This window comes from Muntiacus reevesi, chromosome 12 (assembly GCF_963930625.1).
Source record: "Muntiacus reevesi chromosome 12, mMunRee1.1, whole genome shotgun sequence".
Classification (NCBI taxonomy): Eukaryota; Metazoa; Chordata; class Mammalia; order Artiodactyla; family Cervidae; genus Muntiacus; species Muntiacus reevesi.
The window spans coordinates 25,547,293-25,567,086 of NC_089260.1; the positions used below are offsets into that span (position 1 = coordinate 25,547,293).

Below are 19,794 nucleotides of genomic sequence, written 5' to 3' on the forward strand. Positions count from 1 at the left end.
CAGTCGCTCAGTCGTGTCCAACTCTTTGCAACCCCATGAACCGCAGCACGCCAGGCCTCCCTGTCCATCACCAGAACAAGAATAGTGGTAGCCAAATACAAGGAGAAAAAAGGCTGGTTGGGGAACAATTTGCAAGAACAGTTTTAAGTCTTTGACTACATAAATTTCTAACCTCCCTCACCGATCACTTTACAACAGTGAAGCAGTTACTTCAGGGCCCCATACCCACAACATCAAAGCATCTTAGCCCTTTAGTAGCAACCGGCATGAAAAGAAACAAACAACAATCAGGCTTCAAAGGGAAAATCACAGAAAACACCTTAGTTTGAAGAAAGACTAACTCGGTAAGCAAGAGAGGAACAAAGGCAAGGACATGGTGAAATGACACTTTTTAACTCCCAGTTAAAGGAAATTCCACCAAAAATTACTTGCAGGAGCCTAAATTCTGAATTAAACTCAGGGTTCCGCACCTGTAGAGCTGTAGATTGAATGAGATCTGGCCTACCCAGGTCCAATATCCCGACACATGGGACTCCCTCATTCGCAATCTAAATACGTATTTTATTTCTCTTGGTTCCGTCTGGTAAGGGGATTCTGTGGGTTTAACAAAAAGGGGTATGGTTTGGAGCGGAGGCACTCTGCACAGAAAGTAGAGCAACACGGGACCAGTGCAGCCACTCCACAAAAAATGCAGGCTGCACTGCCAGCAACGGTCACAAAAAAACCTACTCCCAGCACAGCCCCCGCAGCTGCCACGCCAGCCGCCGCCGCTCGGCCCGCCCCCCAGTGCTCATTGGTTCTCAGCCCCGACGCCGACCCACAACCTCTTGCCTATTGGGCCAGACAGGACCTGGGGCGGGGTGCGGAAGTGAGAGCTTGGGACTCCTGAGAGCCGCCTTCTGGAGCGAAGGAGGAGGGGCAGGAGGTGGGACGGGGGGAGGGTTTCCCGAGTAGGGGGCGGCTATGGCAGCTGCGCGGAGGCAGCGGCGGCTGAGACAGAGCGCGCGCCCGGCTTTGAATGAGCGGGGCTGGGACTGAACCGGCGGAGCGCGAGCTAGAGGAAGCGACCGGCAGCGCGCGTGCGCGCGCCTTGTGTGCGCGCGCGGCTCGCGGCAGCTCGGAGCCTCCGCCGGGCGGGCGGGGAGGGGGAGGGGCAGGTGAGTGTGTGCGGCTCGCGCGCCCTCGAGGGGCTTCCCTCCCCCATCCCCATCCCGATCGGGACCCGGTGTGGTGGGGTGCGGGGCGGGGTTGTCCTCTGCTCTTCTCGGGTTAGCTCTCGTCTCTGGCCCGCACTTCCCGCCCTCCCACCTTCCTTTTCTTTCACCCGGTCTTCCCCCCAACCCAGGCCGACTGCCACTCTAGGATACTGCTTCCGGGTCAGGGTGACCTCTGGGGTGAGGGACCTGCGACCCGGAGCGGGCCCGGGTCAAGCAGCACTCATCATGCTTCTCCCGTGTGGGAGACCGGCTGGCGGCGCCCCGGCCCGGAGTCTCCCCTCTCCTCATATCTGCCCCCCAAGGGGAAATCTGCACCTTCTTCCTGCCCTTTCTCTACAGGCCTTACTCCTTCCCAGGCAGATTTTTCCAAAATCCAAATCCCAGCCCACTGGACACCCACTTGGAGCAATTGAGAGCGTTTCACCGAACGCCGCACGTATGGCGTCGGATTGTGTAACCTAAAACGCTTCTGTCGATTTTTGCATCTGTACAGTGGGTATGATTTCTTTTTTTTCCATCAATTAATTTCAGGTGGGTAATCTGAAGTTAAAGCATTTTAGTTTTGAAACTCGTTCCTTTTGAGCCTCTCAGGAGACTACTTTGCCTTTGTAAGAGCCTCGGTGGTGTTTGAGGGTCTGGCTTTGAGTTGCCAGAGGCGGCCCGGTGTTGAACTTTACCACCTGCTCTCACATTCTACTTTTGCCCTTTCTCTTGCCGCTAATGAACTTTGGTTTTTCAAATTTGAGTGAGGTCAGGTGGTTTTATTTTTGGAGCCTTGCGATATACCATAACCTACTTTAGAGAGTTACAAACTTAATTTGAGGATTTCTGTACTGAAGTAGATCATACTGGAGTTTCAGATTTTGGTATTAAGAAAATTCAGAACTATCGTTTCAGAAATTCAGCAATTAATGACTTGTTTAGTGTGTACCAACATAGATTTTGCCTTGGCTTATTTAACGATTTATGACATAGTATGATATAGTGACTCTACAGAAAAGCAGTTTATATGGAATTACAGGAAGGAAAGGTACATTTAATCTTTCAGATTCTAATGCAGCATTCTTTTTTAAAATTGTAGGTGAATCTTTTTCACTTGACATAGCCAAGCTGTCATTGCTATTGATTTCCTAGAGAGATTATTTGTCCATAAGCCCTGAAGGTCTTGATACTTATTTTGGCTTTTATCTCAGGTTTTTGTATTTTTGTAGTAATTTTTAAGGAAATCTTAATTTTAAAATTGTATTAGCATTTCTCAGTCCTAGTAAGTAGTTTGAAGCAGTCAAAATGCCGGTTGCCTACGATGTGTACTTCTCAGATTAGTGATCTAGAGAGCATTTCAAAAATCAACTGAGGCATTGAGTGTCAAAGAGGTCTCTTAAATGGGATGTGGTGTGGGAAGAACCTTGACTTTGGGGTCAGTCTCTTTAACTTCTGGGTGAGTGAATGTGAGTTTCACTAGTAATTGAGCCTCATCTGTTAAATGGGAATAGTGAAATTCACCTCCTTTGTTGTTAGGATTCCCATGGGGCTATAGAAACAAAATAGATGGTCTCGAACTATATTGAGTGCTCAAGGAATGATAATTTCCCTTCATTTAACAAATATTTGAATACCTACCATTAATTTCCCTTCATTTAACAAATACTTGAATACCTACCAGTGGCTAAGACCTAGAAATAACCAAACTGAGCAAGACTGATGGGACTCTGCCTTCCTAGTCCTTTCCTTGCATTGTCACTAGCTTTTGACACTTGAGCAATGAACAGTGTTTCTGTGTACTGAGTCAGTAGTATTCCCCATCACCCAGGGTAGCTGTATCTGTTACAAAGTAGATGCTTGAACTGGATTGGAACATTGAGTAAACACAGATCCCAAAGAATATTCCTGGCTTCAAATCAGTGTAATTGATAAAATAAAAAATGTTGCTTGATGTGGTTAACTTGATTGCATTTCCCAGCATTTTAGTTGCAGTTGGTCAGAAAATTAATCTTGAAAATTATAATACCATCATTGAATTGCTAAGATAGTTTATTGTTAGTGAGGTATTCTTGGTGTTTGAGTTAAGTAGACCTAGGTTTGAATCTAGATCATTGGCTGTGAAAACATGAGCTTATTCTTTGTTCTTCAATTCTATGAAAAGAGAACAATAGTATCTATCTCATAAAATGGCTTTATGGGTTGAAAGAATACCTAGTGATACCTAGTGCTTGGCACATAGTAGCTGGTCAGTGAATATTAGTTTTTCTCTTTTATTAATCATAAAAGCAAATTTTTCATAAAATGAAGATATTTTTAATTGCTAGGGAAAGAATTCTGTTCTGGTGTCAGTAATAGTCCCACTTGACAATTTACTGTTGAAACAAAGCTTTAGATTTTATTTGTAGGCACAGTTAGTCATTCACATTGACAAATACTTATTGTACAATGATATGTAGCAATATCTATGGCAGGGTGATGACCATTGTTACCAAAACTCCACATGAAACTTATTCTCAAATCTTCATTCATATAAATGCTGAGACTGACTCTGCCCCAGTCCGTAAATTCTAAACATCTTCTTCCTTCAAACATCCTGATAGAGGGTCTCCTCAACTCTTTCCCCTTTTCCGCCTAGTGCCACATGCTTTGCAGTTTCTTTCCTAGCTATCTTTTTTGTTTATATTTTTTTCTGAAAATTCTAAATCTTCATTTAGGAAGTTTGCTTTCTTTTGGTTGAGTTTAATCCTTGACAAATCAGCCTTAAAATGAAGCTTTTATTCATCATCTTATTTGTTCAGATTATTCTACTTGTATGGAAGCAATCAAATCTTTCTTCCAGTTCTTACTTTGCAAACAGTAACTGGCAAGGTATCATGAACAAGATCCTCACAGGAAGGATTGTGCTGGATGAATACAGTATATAGAAATAGCTGTGGTACAAAATGGAAAATATATATATAAATTTTTAATTTTGATGAAGCCCTGTTTATCCATTTTCTTTCTTTTTTTTTTTTTAGTTCTATCACTTTATTTCTACCAACCCATCTTCATCTCCCTCCACCCTCGTGCACACATGCTCAGTCATGTAATCCCATGGACTGCAGCCCGCCAGGCTCCTCCGTCCATGGACTTTTCCAGGCAGGAATACTGGAGTGGGTTGCCATTCCTTCTCCATATCCATTTTCTTTTAATGAGTTGTACTTTTGGTGTCATTATCTAAAAAAATCTTTTCCTAACCCAGGTCACAAAGATTTTGTTCAATTTTGTTTCTCCAGCAGTTTTGTAATTTTAGGTTTTATATTTACATCTGTGATCCATTTTGAGTATTTTTTGTAAATGGCATGAAATATGGATTATAGTTCTTCAGGTTTTGGTGGCTTTTTTTTTTTTGCATATGGATATCCAGTTTTTCCTGTACTTTTTGTCAAAAAAACTCTTTTCTCCACTGAATGGCTTTTACATCTTCATAAATTTCAGTTCTTCATATTTTATGGGCCTGTTTCTGTACCTTCCATTTGTTCCATTGATCTGTTTATCAATCTGTTTATCATTTGACTCCAGTACTATACCATTTTGATTACTGCAGCTTTATAACATATCTTAGAATCAGGTAGTATTAGCCCACCTGCTTTAATCTTTTTCAACATTGTTTGACCATTATAGATCCTTTATATTTCTATATGAATCTTAGAATTAGCTTATCGAATTTTAGAGGAAAAAGCCTCCTGAGATTTTGATTGGGATTTCATTGAATTTGTAGTTCAGTTTAGAATGATTTGCTATCTTAATAGTATCAAGTCTTTGAGCCCTGAAAGATCTTTGTAAAAGTTAATAAGGTTCTTTAAATTTCTCTCAGCAATATTTTATAGTTTGCAATATATATATTTTTCATTAGATTTGTCCCTAAGTACTTCGTATTTTTTGTACTCTTACAGATTTCTTAGAATTTTAGTTTGTGATTGTTTGTTGTTGCTACATATAAAAATACTGTTGATTATAGATTCCACTGAATTTTCTATGTAGAGTATAGATACAATTTTACTTCTTCCTTTCCAATCTGAATGCTTCCTTTCCAATTTGAATCTTATTTTCTTTTCTTGCTTGATTGCAGTGGCCATAGTGTTGAGCAGAAATGGCAAAAGCAGATGTGCTGGTGGGAAGTAACCAGTTTTTCACTGTTAAGTATCAAATTACTATAGGCTTTTCATAGGTGTCCTTGGTCAGGTTGATAAAGTTCCTTTCTATTTCTAGTTGGTTGTGAGTTTTTAAGGAGTTTTGTATCTATGTTCATAAGATATTGATCTTCAGTTTTCTTTTCTGGTAATGTCTTTGGTCTAGATTAGTATTAGCATATTGCTAGCCTCAAAGTGAGTTAATAAATAATCCCTTCCCTTCAGTTTTCTGGCAGTTTGTATAGAATTGGCACTACTTCTTAAGTATTTGATAGAATTCACTCATGAAACCATCTGGGCTTAGGGTATTTTTAACTATAAATTCAATATCTTTAATAAATTTAGAGATATTCAAGTTATCTCTTCTTGCTGTGTTTTCATAACTGTTTCTTTCAAAGAATTTGTCGATTTCACCTTATCAAATATAGGCGTAAAGTAATATCTTCTCAATATCCTTTTCATATTTGCAGGCTCTGGTAATGTCACCTCTCTTTTCTGATATTGGCATAATTTGTTGTTAGGGACATAAATTTTGGATTGTTATGTACTTTTGATTAACTGACCCCTTTATCATTATGAAATGAGCATTTTTATGCCTGCTAATAATATTTTCCCTAAAAATCTACTCTCTGACATTGAAATATTTTAACCTTCTTTTGCTTTTCAGTTGAGTATTTTTTATCTCCTTTGTTGGCTTTTTGACTGTAACTGGACTTTACCCCTCAGAGAATATGATTTAATAGATTTGCTGGGGGTGGGCCCATTTTTCAGTGTTCCTTTAAGTATGCGTGAGCCCCTGGACTAGATGATATCTATAGTTCTAGCTTGTTAACTGTGTACTTTTAAGTTACTTGACCTCTCTTAATTTCCTCATCTATAAAATGGGTGTAATGAAATGCATCTAGAAGTTGAAAGTTTAAAAATATTTTGAAGAGTATTACTATGTTCATATGATTCAAATTTCAAAAGGTAAGGAAGACTCAGTACATCCTGTTTCATACTCTTTGATTTTTTTACTAGAAAACAAGTTATAAATAAATTGTAAATAAATATTTAAGTACAACTTAGAAAACCACTCAGAATATTTTGAAAAGGTGTTTTTCCTCTCAACTGTTGAAAACTCTTCAGAACTTTCTTGTCAATATGATTTACATTTTAATTTTTAAATTTACTGTGTTTTATTTGTGCTGTCTAAAGGAAAGTAAAAATATGTCTGATTTTTACAGTTCAAAATAGGACTTTTCAGGTTGACTTCAGAACATAAATATAGCTTATGAAATCACCCTAATGCATTTATTTTTGTGCTTTTTTCCACAGGTTTTGATTTCCATCATGGCTATCACACAGTTTCGGTTATTTAAAGTTTGTACCTGCCTAGCAACAGTATTCTCATTCCTAAAGAGATTAATATGCAGGTATAGAAATTTTATGTTCAGATTGATCTGGTTACCTTCTTGCTAATTTCGGATACCTTCATAACTTCAAAAAGGCAGGGCATATTATATTTAAGCTAAGTATCTTGATTGCAGTATTCATGCATTAATCTCTAGTATTTTTTTAAAATATTTTCTCAGATTTTTACATGTTTTTTCAGATCTAGAAAGTAGAGGTTCAGATCTTTTCATCAGATTTTTACATCTTCCATTAATATAGCTGTACTGTAGAATTTCAGAGATAAGCAAACCAACTTTCATATTATAATCATCACAAAGTTTTTATGTACATAATTGTTTTATTATCAGGATATTTTCAAGATGATTAGGTGGAATTAGGCGTAGGTATTTCTTCACATAGTAGTACATTATGAGTGTTATGTTTATATTGGAAAAAGAAAAGTTTAACAGGAAAATCCCCAAAGAAAATAAATTTTCTTTCTTTTTTTTTTGAACTCTTAAATAACTTTCCAGAATGTACAGGAAGTGCAGGCTAGGTAAGTCCTTCTGCTTCAGTAAGTCATTCAGAGACTTGAGTTCCTTCTGTTTTGTCATTCTGCTATACCCAGGAGATGCAGTTCCTGAATGGTGTGCCAGGGCACTTCAGGGCTCACATTACTCTCACAGGGGTACCGAAGGGTGCTCTAAATTTCTAACAAAACACACCAAATGTGATAATGTCTGTTGAACACTATACAATCTGTGGGCTCAGGGTAGTTCACGTTTGTAACATTAGACCCTACAGTATTACTTTTGATGATGTTCTTGTATATTTGAGATAAGTTTTTGTTTACTTGTATTTGGGGTGACCTATCTTTACAAAGCTAGGATTTTAGGTTGTAATTAAGAGCAAGCACTAAACCAGAATTAACATGGAACAGAAAATGAAGCTGACAGAATCCAGTCTGATTCCAAGGCTTGAGAGGCTATACAGTATCCAACAGGTACACACATTCTATTAGTAAGTAATTGTAGTTATTAAAGAATAAAATGAAAATATTTTTTCTTTAATTTCATATGTGTTTTTTCTAATGGCTACTAAGCAGGTAGGACATACAAAGTATTATTTGGGCCTATATGCTTAATCAGTGGAACTGTTAGGTATTTCTTTTGACCTAGAGTACTGTGAAAAAAGTACCTACACAGCAAGAGTTGGATAGAGTAAAAGAGGAAATGGAAGGTAGTCAGCTCTCTTTTTTAGTGGATATGATTTAGAAAGTACACATAATTCTGTTCACAGCCTACTGTCCAGAGCTTAGGGACCTGCTGCAAGGGAGGCTAGGAAATGTATTCTGTGACTAAAGGGCCATTTTATAACTACTAAAACTCTGAGGATTAAGTGGTGTAGAATTTATTGTTAGAAGTAGCATGACCAGAAAGTAACTAGGTTAAAGCAGGATGAGAATGGGTATTAATGCCAGGAGACTAGAGGTTGAAAGGAATAAGTTGTTTTAACTGTGGTGATAAATTCTAGGTGTTTTTCTCTTTGCATCTGTTCTTTCCAAAAACTTTTGTTGAATATAGGTTACTTTTAGTATAAGTTATTGCAAAGTTCTATCATCTATATGAGTTTCCCTGGTATCTCAGTGGTAAAGAATCCACCTGCAATGCAGGAGATGTGAGTTCCATCCCTGGGTGGGGAAGATCTCTGGAGTAGGAAATGGCAACCTGTTCCATTATCCTTGCCTGGAAAAGTCCATGGACAGCAGAGCCTAGCAGGCTACAGTCCATGGGGATACAAAGAGCCAGACATGACTGAACATATACACATGCATTATCACTATAAATTTCTCTTGTCAGTGTAAGGATATTTAGGATTGATTGTATGTTCAATTTTAAAGAAAACTGACCTTTTGTTTGAATAAGCTTTTCTTAATTGTCAGAAGGAACATAGATCATGTGCTCTAAAATACAGGTTTACATCATAAATTTAGGAAGTAGACTATAATACTTTTTTATTCATCCTTTAAACAAATAAAATAGGATTTCTAAACTTAGCTGACTTTACCAACTAGCTCTAAGCAGGTGTTTCATAGATTATTTGACATGAAGCAAGTGACTAATCATTTGTAATAGCTATCATTTTTAATATCATTAAAAAACAGGCACGTGTCTATTTTAAATATGTCAGTTAAATCCTCACAACAACCTTGCAAAGGTCAGTTTGAGTACCTCCCTTTTACAGATGAGGATACTGAGGCTCAGACATAGGTAATTCTGACTAGATTCATAATTAATAGAAGTAACTTTGAAAACCATGGTTTCCACAGATTCCATTGCCCATGCTCTTAACAACTCTATGACAATACCTATCTTGTTTAGTGTAATACTTCACTAATCCTTAAAAGTTACTGGGTACAGTTTACAATTCAACCCAGTGATTTTCAAACTTTTTAATAGTTTAATAGTAATCTTAATAAGAAACCAACTATGTAAAACAAAAAAAGCCAGGCCACCCTGGTTAAAACAGCATAGGTATCCCAGAGCATCACCTACAGAACTCACAGAACTCTCAGGACTGTGATTTGAAACCAGTTTCTGGTTTTGTTTTTGGCTTTCTAGTCATCCTGAGTTTGACTCTAATTCTGAATCCTAAGCCAAAAAGCACTGTGTAATTCTGGTCCAGTATTTAAAAACATTGAAAAGATATCTGATATATGCCTTTCTTTTCATATATTAACGAACAACTGTTAATTATTAAAGTAAATAATTCAAAGCTGCAGAAGACCTCTGTAAATCTTAAGTTACTGTCTGTAATGCTTTTGCTTATGCTTGTTTTGGTGGTTTCTTGAAATAAATTATTTCATATTTTTGTTTTAGATCTGGTAGAGGACGGAAATTAAGTGGAGACCAAATAACTTTGCCAACTACAGTTGATTATTCATCAGTTCCCAAACAGGTAAAACTTTTTTTGTACATTGGATAAGTATTCCTGAAGCATATTTTTCAAACTGGGTTGCAAACCATTAATATGTCATGAAATTAATTTGGTAGTCATGGTCAGGATTTTTATTGTTTTATTGTTAAATTTCTTTATTCTAAAATTTTAACTTTATTCTTTATTTTCTATTTCTCTGCTGAGATTTTCTATTTTTTTCATTGGTTTTAAGAGTGTTTGCTGTTGCTTATTGGAGCATTTTTCCAATAACATATTTAAAACCTTAGATAATTCCATCATTTGTATCATCTTGGGATTGGTGTCTGTCGCTTGACTTTTTCCATTCAAGTTGAAATTTGTTGATTCCTTTTTTGCTGAATAATTTCAAGTTATTTCATGGATTTTTTTGAATGTTATGTTTGGGACTCTATCTTATTTAAATCCTATAAGAAATATTGTTATTTATTGTTTTATCAGGCAGTAAACCTAGTTAGGGATAGATTGTAAGTTCCAGTCCTCTTTCTGTGGGCTGTAGTTCTCATGTCAGTTCAGTTTTCGAAGCATTTTCTTTTGCTTTGTTTGGCTTTTTTTTATTTTAATGGTTGAAACAGAATGTCTAATTCACAGAGTGTTTCTTTCTTAACTTTTGATCAAGTTTTGCTATCTGGCATAAAATGTATATTTTCCCATTGGTCAAAAAATTTTGAAAAAACCACTGTTTTAGAAAGCTCATTTTTGTAATGAATGATGAAATTTTTGACTGACAGTGCTGATCATTTAAATTTAGACAGATGTAGAAGAGTGGACTTCCTGGGATGAGGATGCACCCACAAGTGTCAAGATTGAAGGAGGGAATGGGAATGTGGCAACACAACAAAATGCTTTAGAACCACTGGAACCTGACTATTTTAAGGACATGACACCAACTATAAGGAAAACCCAGAAGGTACGTTAAAGATGTGTGCTCTTGGAAATTAAACTGTTAAACTGCTCTTCAGATTCCTACAATTAAAACTAGACAGTCTACTTAGTATTTGATAGAAAGCCTATTTCTAACTATCAATTGTGTTTTCTGTCATATTAGAGAAGTTTATATATTCAAGTGAGCTGGCCATAAATCTGGTAAATTGTACCCCCACATCTTTTAAAATTGTATCTAAGCGTTCATAGAAATCCTCCTGTATGTCAGATTCTAGACTCCAGTCTCTGCTGTGGGGACTAAACTGAATAAGATACAGTTCTAGTCTTAGAAGAATTCATAGATAGTGATATCTACAAACTGATAATACTGATAGTATCCATTGTTTATAACATTATCGAACTGATGCAGGGCTCTGAGAATTTAGGGTAACTGTGGGTTTGCGTAGTCATTCACACTTTATTTTATCCCTTTTGAATTGAATGTGGACAGTCACTTCAATATGCAGGGAATTAGAAAAAGAACAATGGCTAAGCATTTTTCTTTCTTTTTATCAAAATAGTACATGTACATTTAAAATTTATTTTTAAATTAAAGAGTATAGAAGAGCTTATAATGAAAAGCAATAGACTTCTGCCCCATCGTTCTTCAAACCAGTTCTACTAGAAGCAGCCACTCAAAACTTTTTCTGTTTATCTGTATACAGTATTCTTATCTTGCTATTCCTAGGCCAGTCACAGGTATTGTCTACCAACTTCACACTGTGGTAATGGGGGTTTATTTCATACCACCCTTACGCCCATTTCATAACATAATGGTGTTAGTCCAGTCTACCTCATCAGTCATCCTGCTGTTTCCAAAAAAAAAAAAAATTACTCGAAGTGCCATTTCTTATTCAATCAAGCATTGAAAATGTTTCTTATGAATATATTTCATAAAATGAGGACACTGTTTATTCTGTATTTCTCTAATAGGGTTTTCACCCTCTTCCACCTTCCAGTCAGTTTCAGCTGTGCCTTTATTTTTAGATGTTCAAGGCTGATAACATTGACATAGTATAATAACAACATAGTTGTTTTTATTGAGTTGTCCAAATGTCTCAGTGCTGAAAAGCATTGGGTTGTATATTTTTCAAGGAGTTTTAAGTGAATTTCTTAGTAGATGAATGCTTTTTGCTTTGAAAGTCTTTTGCTGCTCTTAATAGGAACTTAGTATATTACAAGTAATACCTTAATAAATTAAAATGAAAGTACTTTTAAAGTACAAAGGTAATACTAGTAGCTTGAAAGAGTTAATATGTTCATAGATAGCCACATGCTTAGAGAACTGGTTATACTTATGGTAGGACCCTATGGTAGTGTACCCTATCCTACCAGAGGATATGCTTTAAGAAAGTATAGAACAGGAAAGAAAGGTAGAACATATTTAATTATAAAATGCTTTGGTCAGTTAATTCATTTGTCTCTTTTTATAGAATGGTGTGTAAAATGTTTCTGTAATTCTATTTCAATTACTCTTTCAGATCATCATTAAGAAGCGAGAACCATTAAATTTTGGCATCCCAGATGGTAGCACAGGCTTCTCTAGTAGACTAGCAGCTACACAAGATATGCCTTTCATTCATCAATCTGTAAGTGTGTTAATGGTATCTAGACAAGAGCTTTTTTTTTCATTTCTGTTTCCTTTAAGGAAAAAGAAAAAAATTAAAATGACTTGAACATAGTATTTGTATGACTTTGAAACTGGTTTAGCAGATCAAGAGCAGTTGCCAACCCTGTCCTTTTATGAGACTCTAAATTACATCAGATACTAAGATCAGAGTCCATTGCACACATAAAAGATGGAGACAAAATGTGAAAATATAAAAATATGACCTTTAAAGAGATTACTAAAATTTAACCTTAATAACAGCTTATTTTTAAGTAAATTATGAATTGTTAAGTTAAAGACTTGTATGTACATTTAAAGTGTGGTTTAACTTAAAATGGATTTGACTTAAATACAACACTTTTAAGGACAAAAGTAGTGAAGGTTTATGTTTTCAACCTTGGAGGCCATCAGATCCAGCTTTGAAATTTTTAAAACGCATCACTATCCAAACCCATCCCCAGTATTGATATGTTTTGATTATTTTATGCACAGCTTATTTTATGCAGTTATCTTATGCATTTAATTATTTCCTCACTAACTAAACATTCCAGAATGAGCATTTTCAATGGTTTGTGGAAGGAAAAAGTGAACTTAGAGGCCTGGCCTGGGGAATAGTGGAAGGTAGTGTGGCCAGCCTAATGGTGTCAGGGAAGACAGTAAGACAGGCAGAAGGAAGCGCAATACAAAAGTACTCCAGTAAAGAGTAAACTTTTCCAGACTTGTCATTTTTGTCAGACAATAGGTGCGGTTCAGAAGTCTAGAAAATTACTTGCGCTTAAAGGGAGATGACTGTACTAGGTTGGAAACGTAGGTTCTTCCAGTTCACCTCCCCAGCACAAGAGTAGTTCAGTCAAGCATCTCTAATCCCGTGTGGGGTCAGCCTCTCCTCTTTCCCCCACTTACACACTCCTTCTTCTTACTCAAGAGAGAGAAACAGAAGAAATGTCCTATTCTTACTTTTTCCAAACTAAAGTAGGAGAAAGTAAAGGAAAAGTTAGGAAAGCAAAGGGGAAGTTAAGGAAAGTAAAGTAAAGGAGAAGTTAGTATGTTAAAGGAATATCCTTTAAAACATGAAACAGGAAGAAAGCTGGACTTGCTAAGACTTCGTATGGAAGGTCATGCGTCTCAGGAAGCCCCTTGGTTCCAGGCACACCAGGGGCAGTCATTTGATCCTGGAGAGGATGTGATAAGAAAGTGAAGAAGACACAGGTCAGTGATGAGGTCTGAGTTATGCTTTAAAATATATACTCTTCTTGACCACTGAGTGGAAAAAGGATGAAGCGAAGTTAGTCCACTCAGTCGTGTCTGACTCTTTGTGACCCCATGGACTGGGGCTCGCCAGGCTCGTCTGTCTGTGGGATTCTCCAGGCAAGAATACTGGAGCAGGTTACTGTTTCCTTTTCCGGGAGATCTTCCTGACCCGGGGATCGAACCTGGGTCTTCTGCACTCCAGACTGCAGGTAGACTGTTTTCCGTGTAAGCCAGCAAGAATGGCTCTTGATTGTTGTAATTTTGTTTTGTTTTGTTTTATTGTAGCCTGAATTAGGTGACTTAGATACCTGGCAGGAAAACACCAATGCTTGGGAAGAAGAAGAAGATGCGGCCTGGCAAGCCGAAGAAGTTCTGAGGTATCTGAGTAATATTTGCACTGCCGCCAGAGTAGAACCGGTTTTGTTCATGTTACACTTAAGGTCAAGAAAGTATCTTTTGCCAAATGTTCTATTTTTCTTCCTTCTCATTTGAACCCTAGATAATCTTGGATAGTTTTTTTGTATTTCAGACTACATGTGCTATTTTATATGATTAAAACCTCATGGAAACCAACAATTTAAAGCATTATAGATACAAAAGAATAATTTACTAACGAAGAAGGAGATTGTCTACATACAGACACCATATTGTAGTATATGCTTTATGCTTCATTCCCTATAATGTATATCTCTTGAAATGTCCTGCTATGAAATGTGAGTCACGACTATATATGAATATTTTCTCTAGGTCAGAAATTATACCTTTAGTTTTGTTTCCCCGTGGTCTAGCATAGACCAGCACTGCTCATTCAAGCATACTAGTGAATAGCACCGCTGTGTTTTTCTGGTTGTGTCCGGTCGTAGCTGCTGCATGCGGGATCTCTGCTTGCAGCGGTTGGACTCTGTTGCAGTACTCGGGTTTAGTTGCCCCGGGGCATGTGGGATCTTAGTTCCCCGTGCTGTGTGCTCAGTCGCTAAGTTGTCTCCAGCTCTTTTCGATCCCAAGGACTGTAGCCTGTCAAGCTCCTCCATCCATGAGATTTCCCAGGCAAGAACACTGGAGTGTGTTGCCATTTCCTTCTCCAGGGCATCTTTCCAACCCAGGATCAAACCCAAGTCTCCTGCATTGGCAGGCAGATTCGTAACCACTGGACCACCAGAAAAGTCCCCAGCACTGCTATTTGAAAATAATTTGTGTTACTCTCTACATTTGTCTGTGTGTTTCACCTGAGGTACTTGAAAACCCTGAGGTAGATAACGTAAGTCATAATACTTACAGCCTACTCTACAGAAGATACTTTTTCTGGAGGTTTACAAGTTTGTTTTTGTTGGTTATGTTCTTTTTTTCTTTGTTTTTGTGAACAGTAAACTTAATCCTTGCTACTAGCACATTAGATCCAAAAGTAAAAAGAAAATTTACCTTGAGAGTTTGTGACTGTTTATCATCGATATAAACTCTGTGTAAATGTATCTGAATTACTTTTGCATTTTAAAGATGATAAAGTAAAATATAGCAGTATGTTTTCTTCAAATATGGTTTTTATAATTGGGATAGAAAATGAATTACCCTTATCTGACCATCTTAAAACAACTGATTTCATTTTTGTATTTTCCTTTCCTGTGTTTACCAATAAATTATAATTACCTTGAGTAGCCAGCAGAGGGTGCAGTTAAGTAACTGAGAGTTAAGACTGACTTTTTTTGGTCTTGTCAGTACTTTTTTCAGCATTTTTTTTTTTTTTTAAACAGAAGGAGGTCACATTATAAAAGTCAGTAAAGGTGTGAAAGTTTTAAATATTTAGTTCCTGTTTGATAATCATTCAGTATAAAGGATAATCATTCAGTTTTAAAATTGGAAACAGCAACATTTATGTTCCATGAATTGTCAAAAAAAGATGTCACTTTTTTAAACTCTGTTTCTTTTGGATATATCATAGAAGTCTGAGTATTTTTAGAACATTTTGGAATTAGGATTCTAGTGATGATTGGTTTATCAACAACAAGGATAAAGAAAAGGGCTATTCATTTTGAATCCAATCATCTTAATGACAGCACTGTAGAGTTTGTCAGTTCACTGATCATAGCTGAACATTCACGGTATAAAAACCATCTCTTTTTCACCCTGTCATCTTGCACCCTGAACAAAACAAGACAAACCCCCCCTGCAAACTCCATGCTTTTGAAACGACAGCTTGGGAGGCGGAGACTATTAGTCAGTAATAGACATGCTTCATGCTGCAAGTTGCATAAGTAGAGCCAACGACACCTGGAGGCTTCCATATGTTGTTACCACCCCCAGGAGAACACTGAGAATTTTAAAAGTAATCCATGGCTTCTCACCTAGCCTGTTTCCCATTGCTACTTCAAATACTACCAGTACCATCATCGGTATCATTAAGGAAAAAGATTCTGGTACTTTAGTCATTCCAGACATGTATCTGGACAAGAAAAACATATTTTGTCAGCAGTAATGTCCAAGTTGCCTCTGGTACCAGGAAGATTAATTGTTGATGCTTATATTTCGGCTGGTAACTAGGTCTGAGCTGGATTATCTTATTTGTTTGTAACCTAGCAAGCCTTTTATAATTCTTTTTCTTTTTTCTGCCACTGACATTTTGATGTTTTTAGTGCGTATTATCAGCTTTGCTTGAAAGTAAACAGAGCTAGTGAAAAGTAGATTTTTTAAAACTATTCTTTTGAAATTTTAATTAGGTGGTGGTGATGGTCAAAATGTTGCCTAAAATAAGTCTGTCTACTTTGTTGAATTTTGGTCATCCGTGCCTCTGCTTACTCCCGTTTATAAGTGTGACTGAGAGTCACATATGTACCTCTGACTCGCTGCAGCCGGCTTTGAGCTCCCGCGTGGGTAACCCACGGCAGGCTTTCCGTGTGCAGCCCAGTGCTGCCTATTCTGTGCCCTGCAGCCTCCTCCCTCACCTCGCGTGCTGCTTGACCTCCTGTCTCAGACCCCGAGCCTTCAGGTCCAGCACCAGCTTCTGTCCTCCTTTCTCCTCTTTCATTACCCTATTCCTGTCCCCACTTTCCATACAAGTCAGTCAATAAAGAGTGCACTTACATGTGGAATCTGAAGTGTAACACAGGGGCTTCCCTGCTGGTCCCGAGGTTAACACTTGGCCTTCCTATGCAGGGATGTGGGCTCGATGTGGCCAGAAAACCAAAACGCAAAGCAAGCAATGTTGTAACAAATTCAGTAATGACTAACAGTGGTACACATCAAAACATCATTTAAATAACAAATAAAATATGACACAAATGAACCCACCTACGAAGTAGAAACAGACTCACAGACATAAAGAACAGACTTTGGTGCTGGAGTGGGGTGTGGATCGGGAGTCTGAGATCAGCAGATGGAAACTATTATATAGAATGGGTAAACAATAAGGTCCCCTGTATAGTACACAGACTACATTCAGTATCCTGTGATAAACCATAATGGAAAAGAATATTAAAAAGTATATATATGTGCGTATATGTAACTAAATCACTTTGCTGAACAGTAGAGATTAACAACATTGTAAATCAACTATAGTTCAATTAAACAAATCAATAAAGATAGAAGTGTTTAGTGGTTCTGTATCATTGGAGTTAGGGAGAGACTGGGGGAAGACACTTCACAAGTGTAATTATTAAATTTTCACCGTCTGTCCCTTCATGAGTGAAGTGAAGTGAAAGTCGCTCAGTCATGTCTCACTCTTTGCGACCCCGTGGCCTACACAGTCCATGGGATTCTCCAGGCCAGAATACTGGAGTGGGTTGCCATTTCCTTCTCCAGGGGATCTTCCCAACCCAGCAATCAAACCCAGGTCTCCCGCATTGCAGGCAGATTCTTTACCAGCTGAGCCACAAGGGAAGCCCGAGAATACTGGAGTGGGTAGCCTATCCCTTCTCAGCAGATCTTCCTGACCTAGGAATCGAACTGGGGTTTCCTGCATTGCAGGCGGATTCTTTACCAACTGAGCTATGAGGGAAGCCCTTCATTAGTAGAGCTAGTTAAATTTTAATGCTTAGAATTCTAGTTTCTAGTTGGAAGGTATGTCTTTGCGTTTTCTTTTTGCATTGTGCTCTGTACATCTGTGTTCTTGATATCCTTGAGCTGACAAGCTTTTAACTATTATCATAGCAGGATATTTAATCCTAAATCCACAAAAGGAGATGTGGTCCAATGGAAACAGTGTTTTAGTGAAAATAACCTGAAAAGGAGTCAGGAGATATAGGTTCTTAGCCTTATACTTAATCTTATGACTTTGGCCGTTTTACTTAGCCTGAATGCCCCATTTTAGTTATTCTTAAAACAGAGATAATACCTTTTTTATTTTGTAAGTCATGTTCTAAGGATTAAAAGTACTATTTTGAAAATCCTTGAAATTTTCAAAGCAGTGAGAAGAATGAAGACTTTTTAAACTTACATTTGATGATAGTAGAAGGGAAGTGCTGTTTCTTTCTGGACCTTATTTGCCATTTTACCTGTGTAGTGTTCTCTAAAAGTAAAAATATGCTTCTTTTCAGGCAGCAGAAGATAGCAGACAGAGAAAAGAGAGCAGCAGAACAGCAAAGGAAGAAAATGGAAAAGGAAGCCCAGCGGCTAATGAAGAAGGAACAAAATAAAATTGGTGTGAAACTTTCATAACCAATGTTCTTCAGATGTCATAGTGCCAGTGGGAGAAATGTGAGCTCTACAACCCAAGCAGCATTTGTATGGAGCCAAGAGTATTTTCAGAATACAAATACCCTGCTTGATTTTAATGCATTCATCAGCCAGCCAGGACACCAGGATTCTCTCAAAGTCCCCTGAACTCTTAGTGATTGAGACTCAGAGAACAAAAAGGACTTATGAGACCATATTTTCTTCAACGTGTTCCAAGTGTAAGACAGTTGTTTGTTGTAGAGAAATTATTACAAATGGAATATATCAGTACCTCTTCAAGCTAGTGTTTCTAGCTAATTCAGTGGGTGTAAATAATTCTGTGATGGGAAAGAATTCTGCTGTCTATAGTACTTTCCTTCAATGTGCATAATGTTAAAATAAATAATTTTAACTATTTGTTTGTTTCCTTGATTACCCAACCTAAATCAGACAGACTTGCAGGGCTTTGACTTATTTCTATTGTCAGAAGCTGGTGTTGGCATATATTTGCTCTGACTTCAACTGGCGTTCATTAAGGCATCTGGTCATTTCAGTTTTCAAGAAAATGACATTAAATGCAATAATTTTATTTATCACAAACATTTTATACATCGTTTTCTTTTAGATGGTGTTGTAATGTTTTACTTATTTGTAATTTATATTGCATGTATAAACATACTGAAAATCAGCTAAAATGGCAAATTTGTTTTACATTATTATAATTTGTGAGTTTTAAAAGCTAGTATTTGTAGTTTTCCCCTGTCATTGTAGATTTTACGATGTTATGGTATCTTTAAGTAACTTAGCTCCTCTCTGCCAAAAGCCATTAATTTACAAATGCACAAAGCCTTCAGTTCTACCGTTTCAAAGCTTTTAGATGATTTCTGTATCAGTTTTGTATAATATGACATAATGCAAGTTACCTGTGTTGTTGACTAAGGTAACGTTGATTTATTAAACCAAGATAGGAATAATAATACTTCTATTTTTGGATGTTGACAAGCTCCAAAATAGTTTTCAGGAAATAGATATAGACTGTGTTCATAGGGAAAAATGTAGATTTGATAGTTTAAAATCTCATTAATTTTGTCTCCTCAATTAAAATACATCCAGCCTGACCTTCTTTGGCTTTGGAATTAAAAGATTTTTACTTTCTTAAAAGTTGCTGCCCAAAATTAACATTTTGTGAGTTTTTTAAATGTCATAAATACAGGCCAAATACTGCTAATTCATTGGAATTAAAGTGATATTTCATAGTAAAATCACAAACTATACAATAAACTCCTTAAGTTCTTAGCCTAAGCATCTAGACTAAATGCAGTTGTTTTTTTATTTTCTTAAAATTTTTATTGGAGTACTGTTCATTTACAATGTTGTGTAAGTTTCAGATGTACAGCAGAGTGAAATTGGTGGAAATTTAACTTTGGTTAAAAGCTTCCTGTTAGAGTCCCAAGCTCTATTTTCAGTTATGGTTATTAGAGAGTTTTTGCCAGTGAACTCCCAATTAAATAGAATTAGACTCAAATTTGTAATAAAAATGAATTATTTTATGTCTTTTGCATTTATTTATTTTTAGTTATTATGGGAATGCTACGTGATTTCTCTAAATTGGAGGTTCATAAAGGCTAATTTTCCCTTAGTACAATTG

At 37.0% G+C, this 19,794-nt stretch overlaps 1 protein-coding gene across 3 annotated transcripts; it reads left to right on the forward strand.

The window, feature by feature from the left end:
• Positions 1-950: 950 nt before the first annotated feature.
• On the forward strand, positions 951-18,746 carry EBAG9 (estrogen receptor binding site associated antigen 9). Of its 3 annotated transcripts, none has more exons than XM_065903177.1 (7): positions 951-1,157; positions 6,689-6,786; positions 9,625-9,703; positions 10,470-10,628; positions 12,124-12,231; positions 13,788-13,879; positions 18,029-18,746. In XM_065903177.1, exons 2-7 carry the CDS (start codon positions 6,704-6,706, stop codon positions 18,147-18,149), a joined length of 642 nt encoding a protein of 213 aa, XP_065759249.1. In that variant the 5' UTR covers positions 951-1,157; positions 6,689-6,703; the 3' UTR covers positions 18,150-18,746. The 3 variants fall into 3 exon arrangements, with proteins under 3 accessions (XP_065759249.1, XP_065759250.1, XP_065759251.1); XM_065903178.1 differs by lacking the exon at positions 951-1,157 and adding an exon at positions 1,439-1,748; XM_065903179.1 differs by lacking the exon at positions 951-1,157 and adding an exon at positions 1,439-1,713.
• Positions 18,747-19,794: the final 1,048 nt, after the last annotated feature.

What these genes read in the sequence shown, in the direction of transcription:
- EBAG9 (XM_065903177.1), top strand. Translation starts at nt 6,704, where the DNA reads ATGGCTATCACACAGTTTCGGTTATTTAAAGTTTGTACCTGCCTAGCA. An exon ending in ATTCATCAGTTCCCAAACAG is followed by an intron (nt 9,704 to 10,469) that starts GTAAAACTTTTT and finishes ATTTAAATTTAG; the next exon opens with ACAGATGTAGAAGAGTGGAC. An exon ending in CTATAAGGAAAACCCAGAAG is followed by an intron (nt 10,629 to 12,123) that starts GTACGTTAAAGA and finishes TTACTCTTTCAG; the next exon opens with ATCATCATTAAGAAGCGAGA.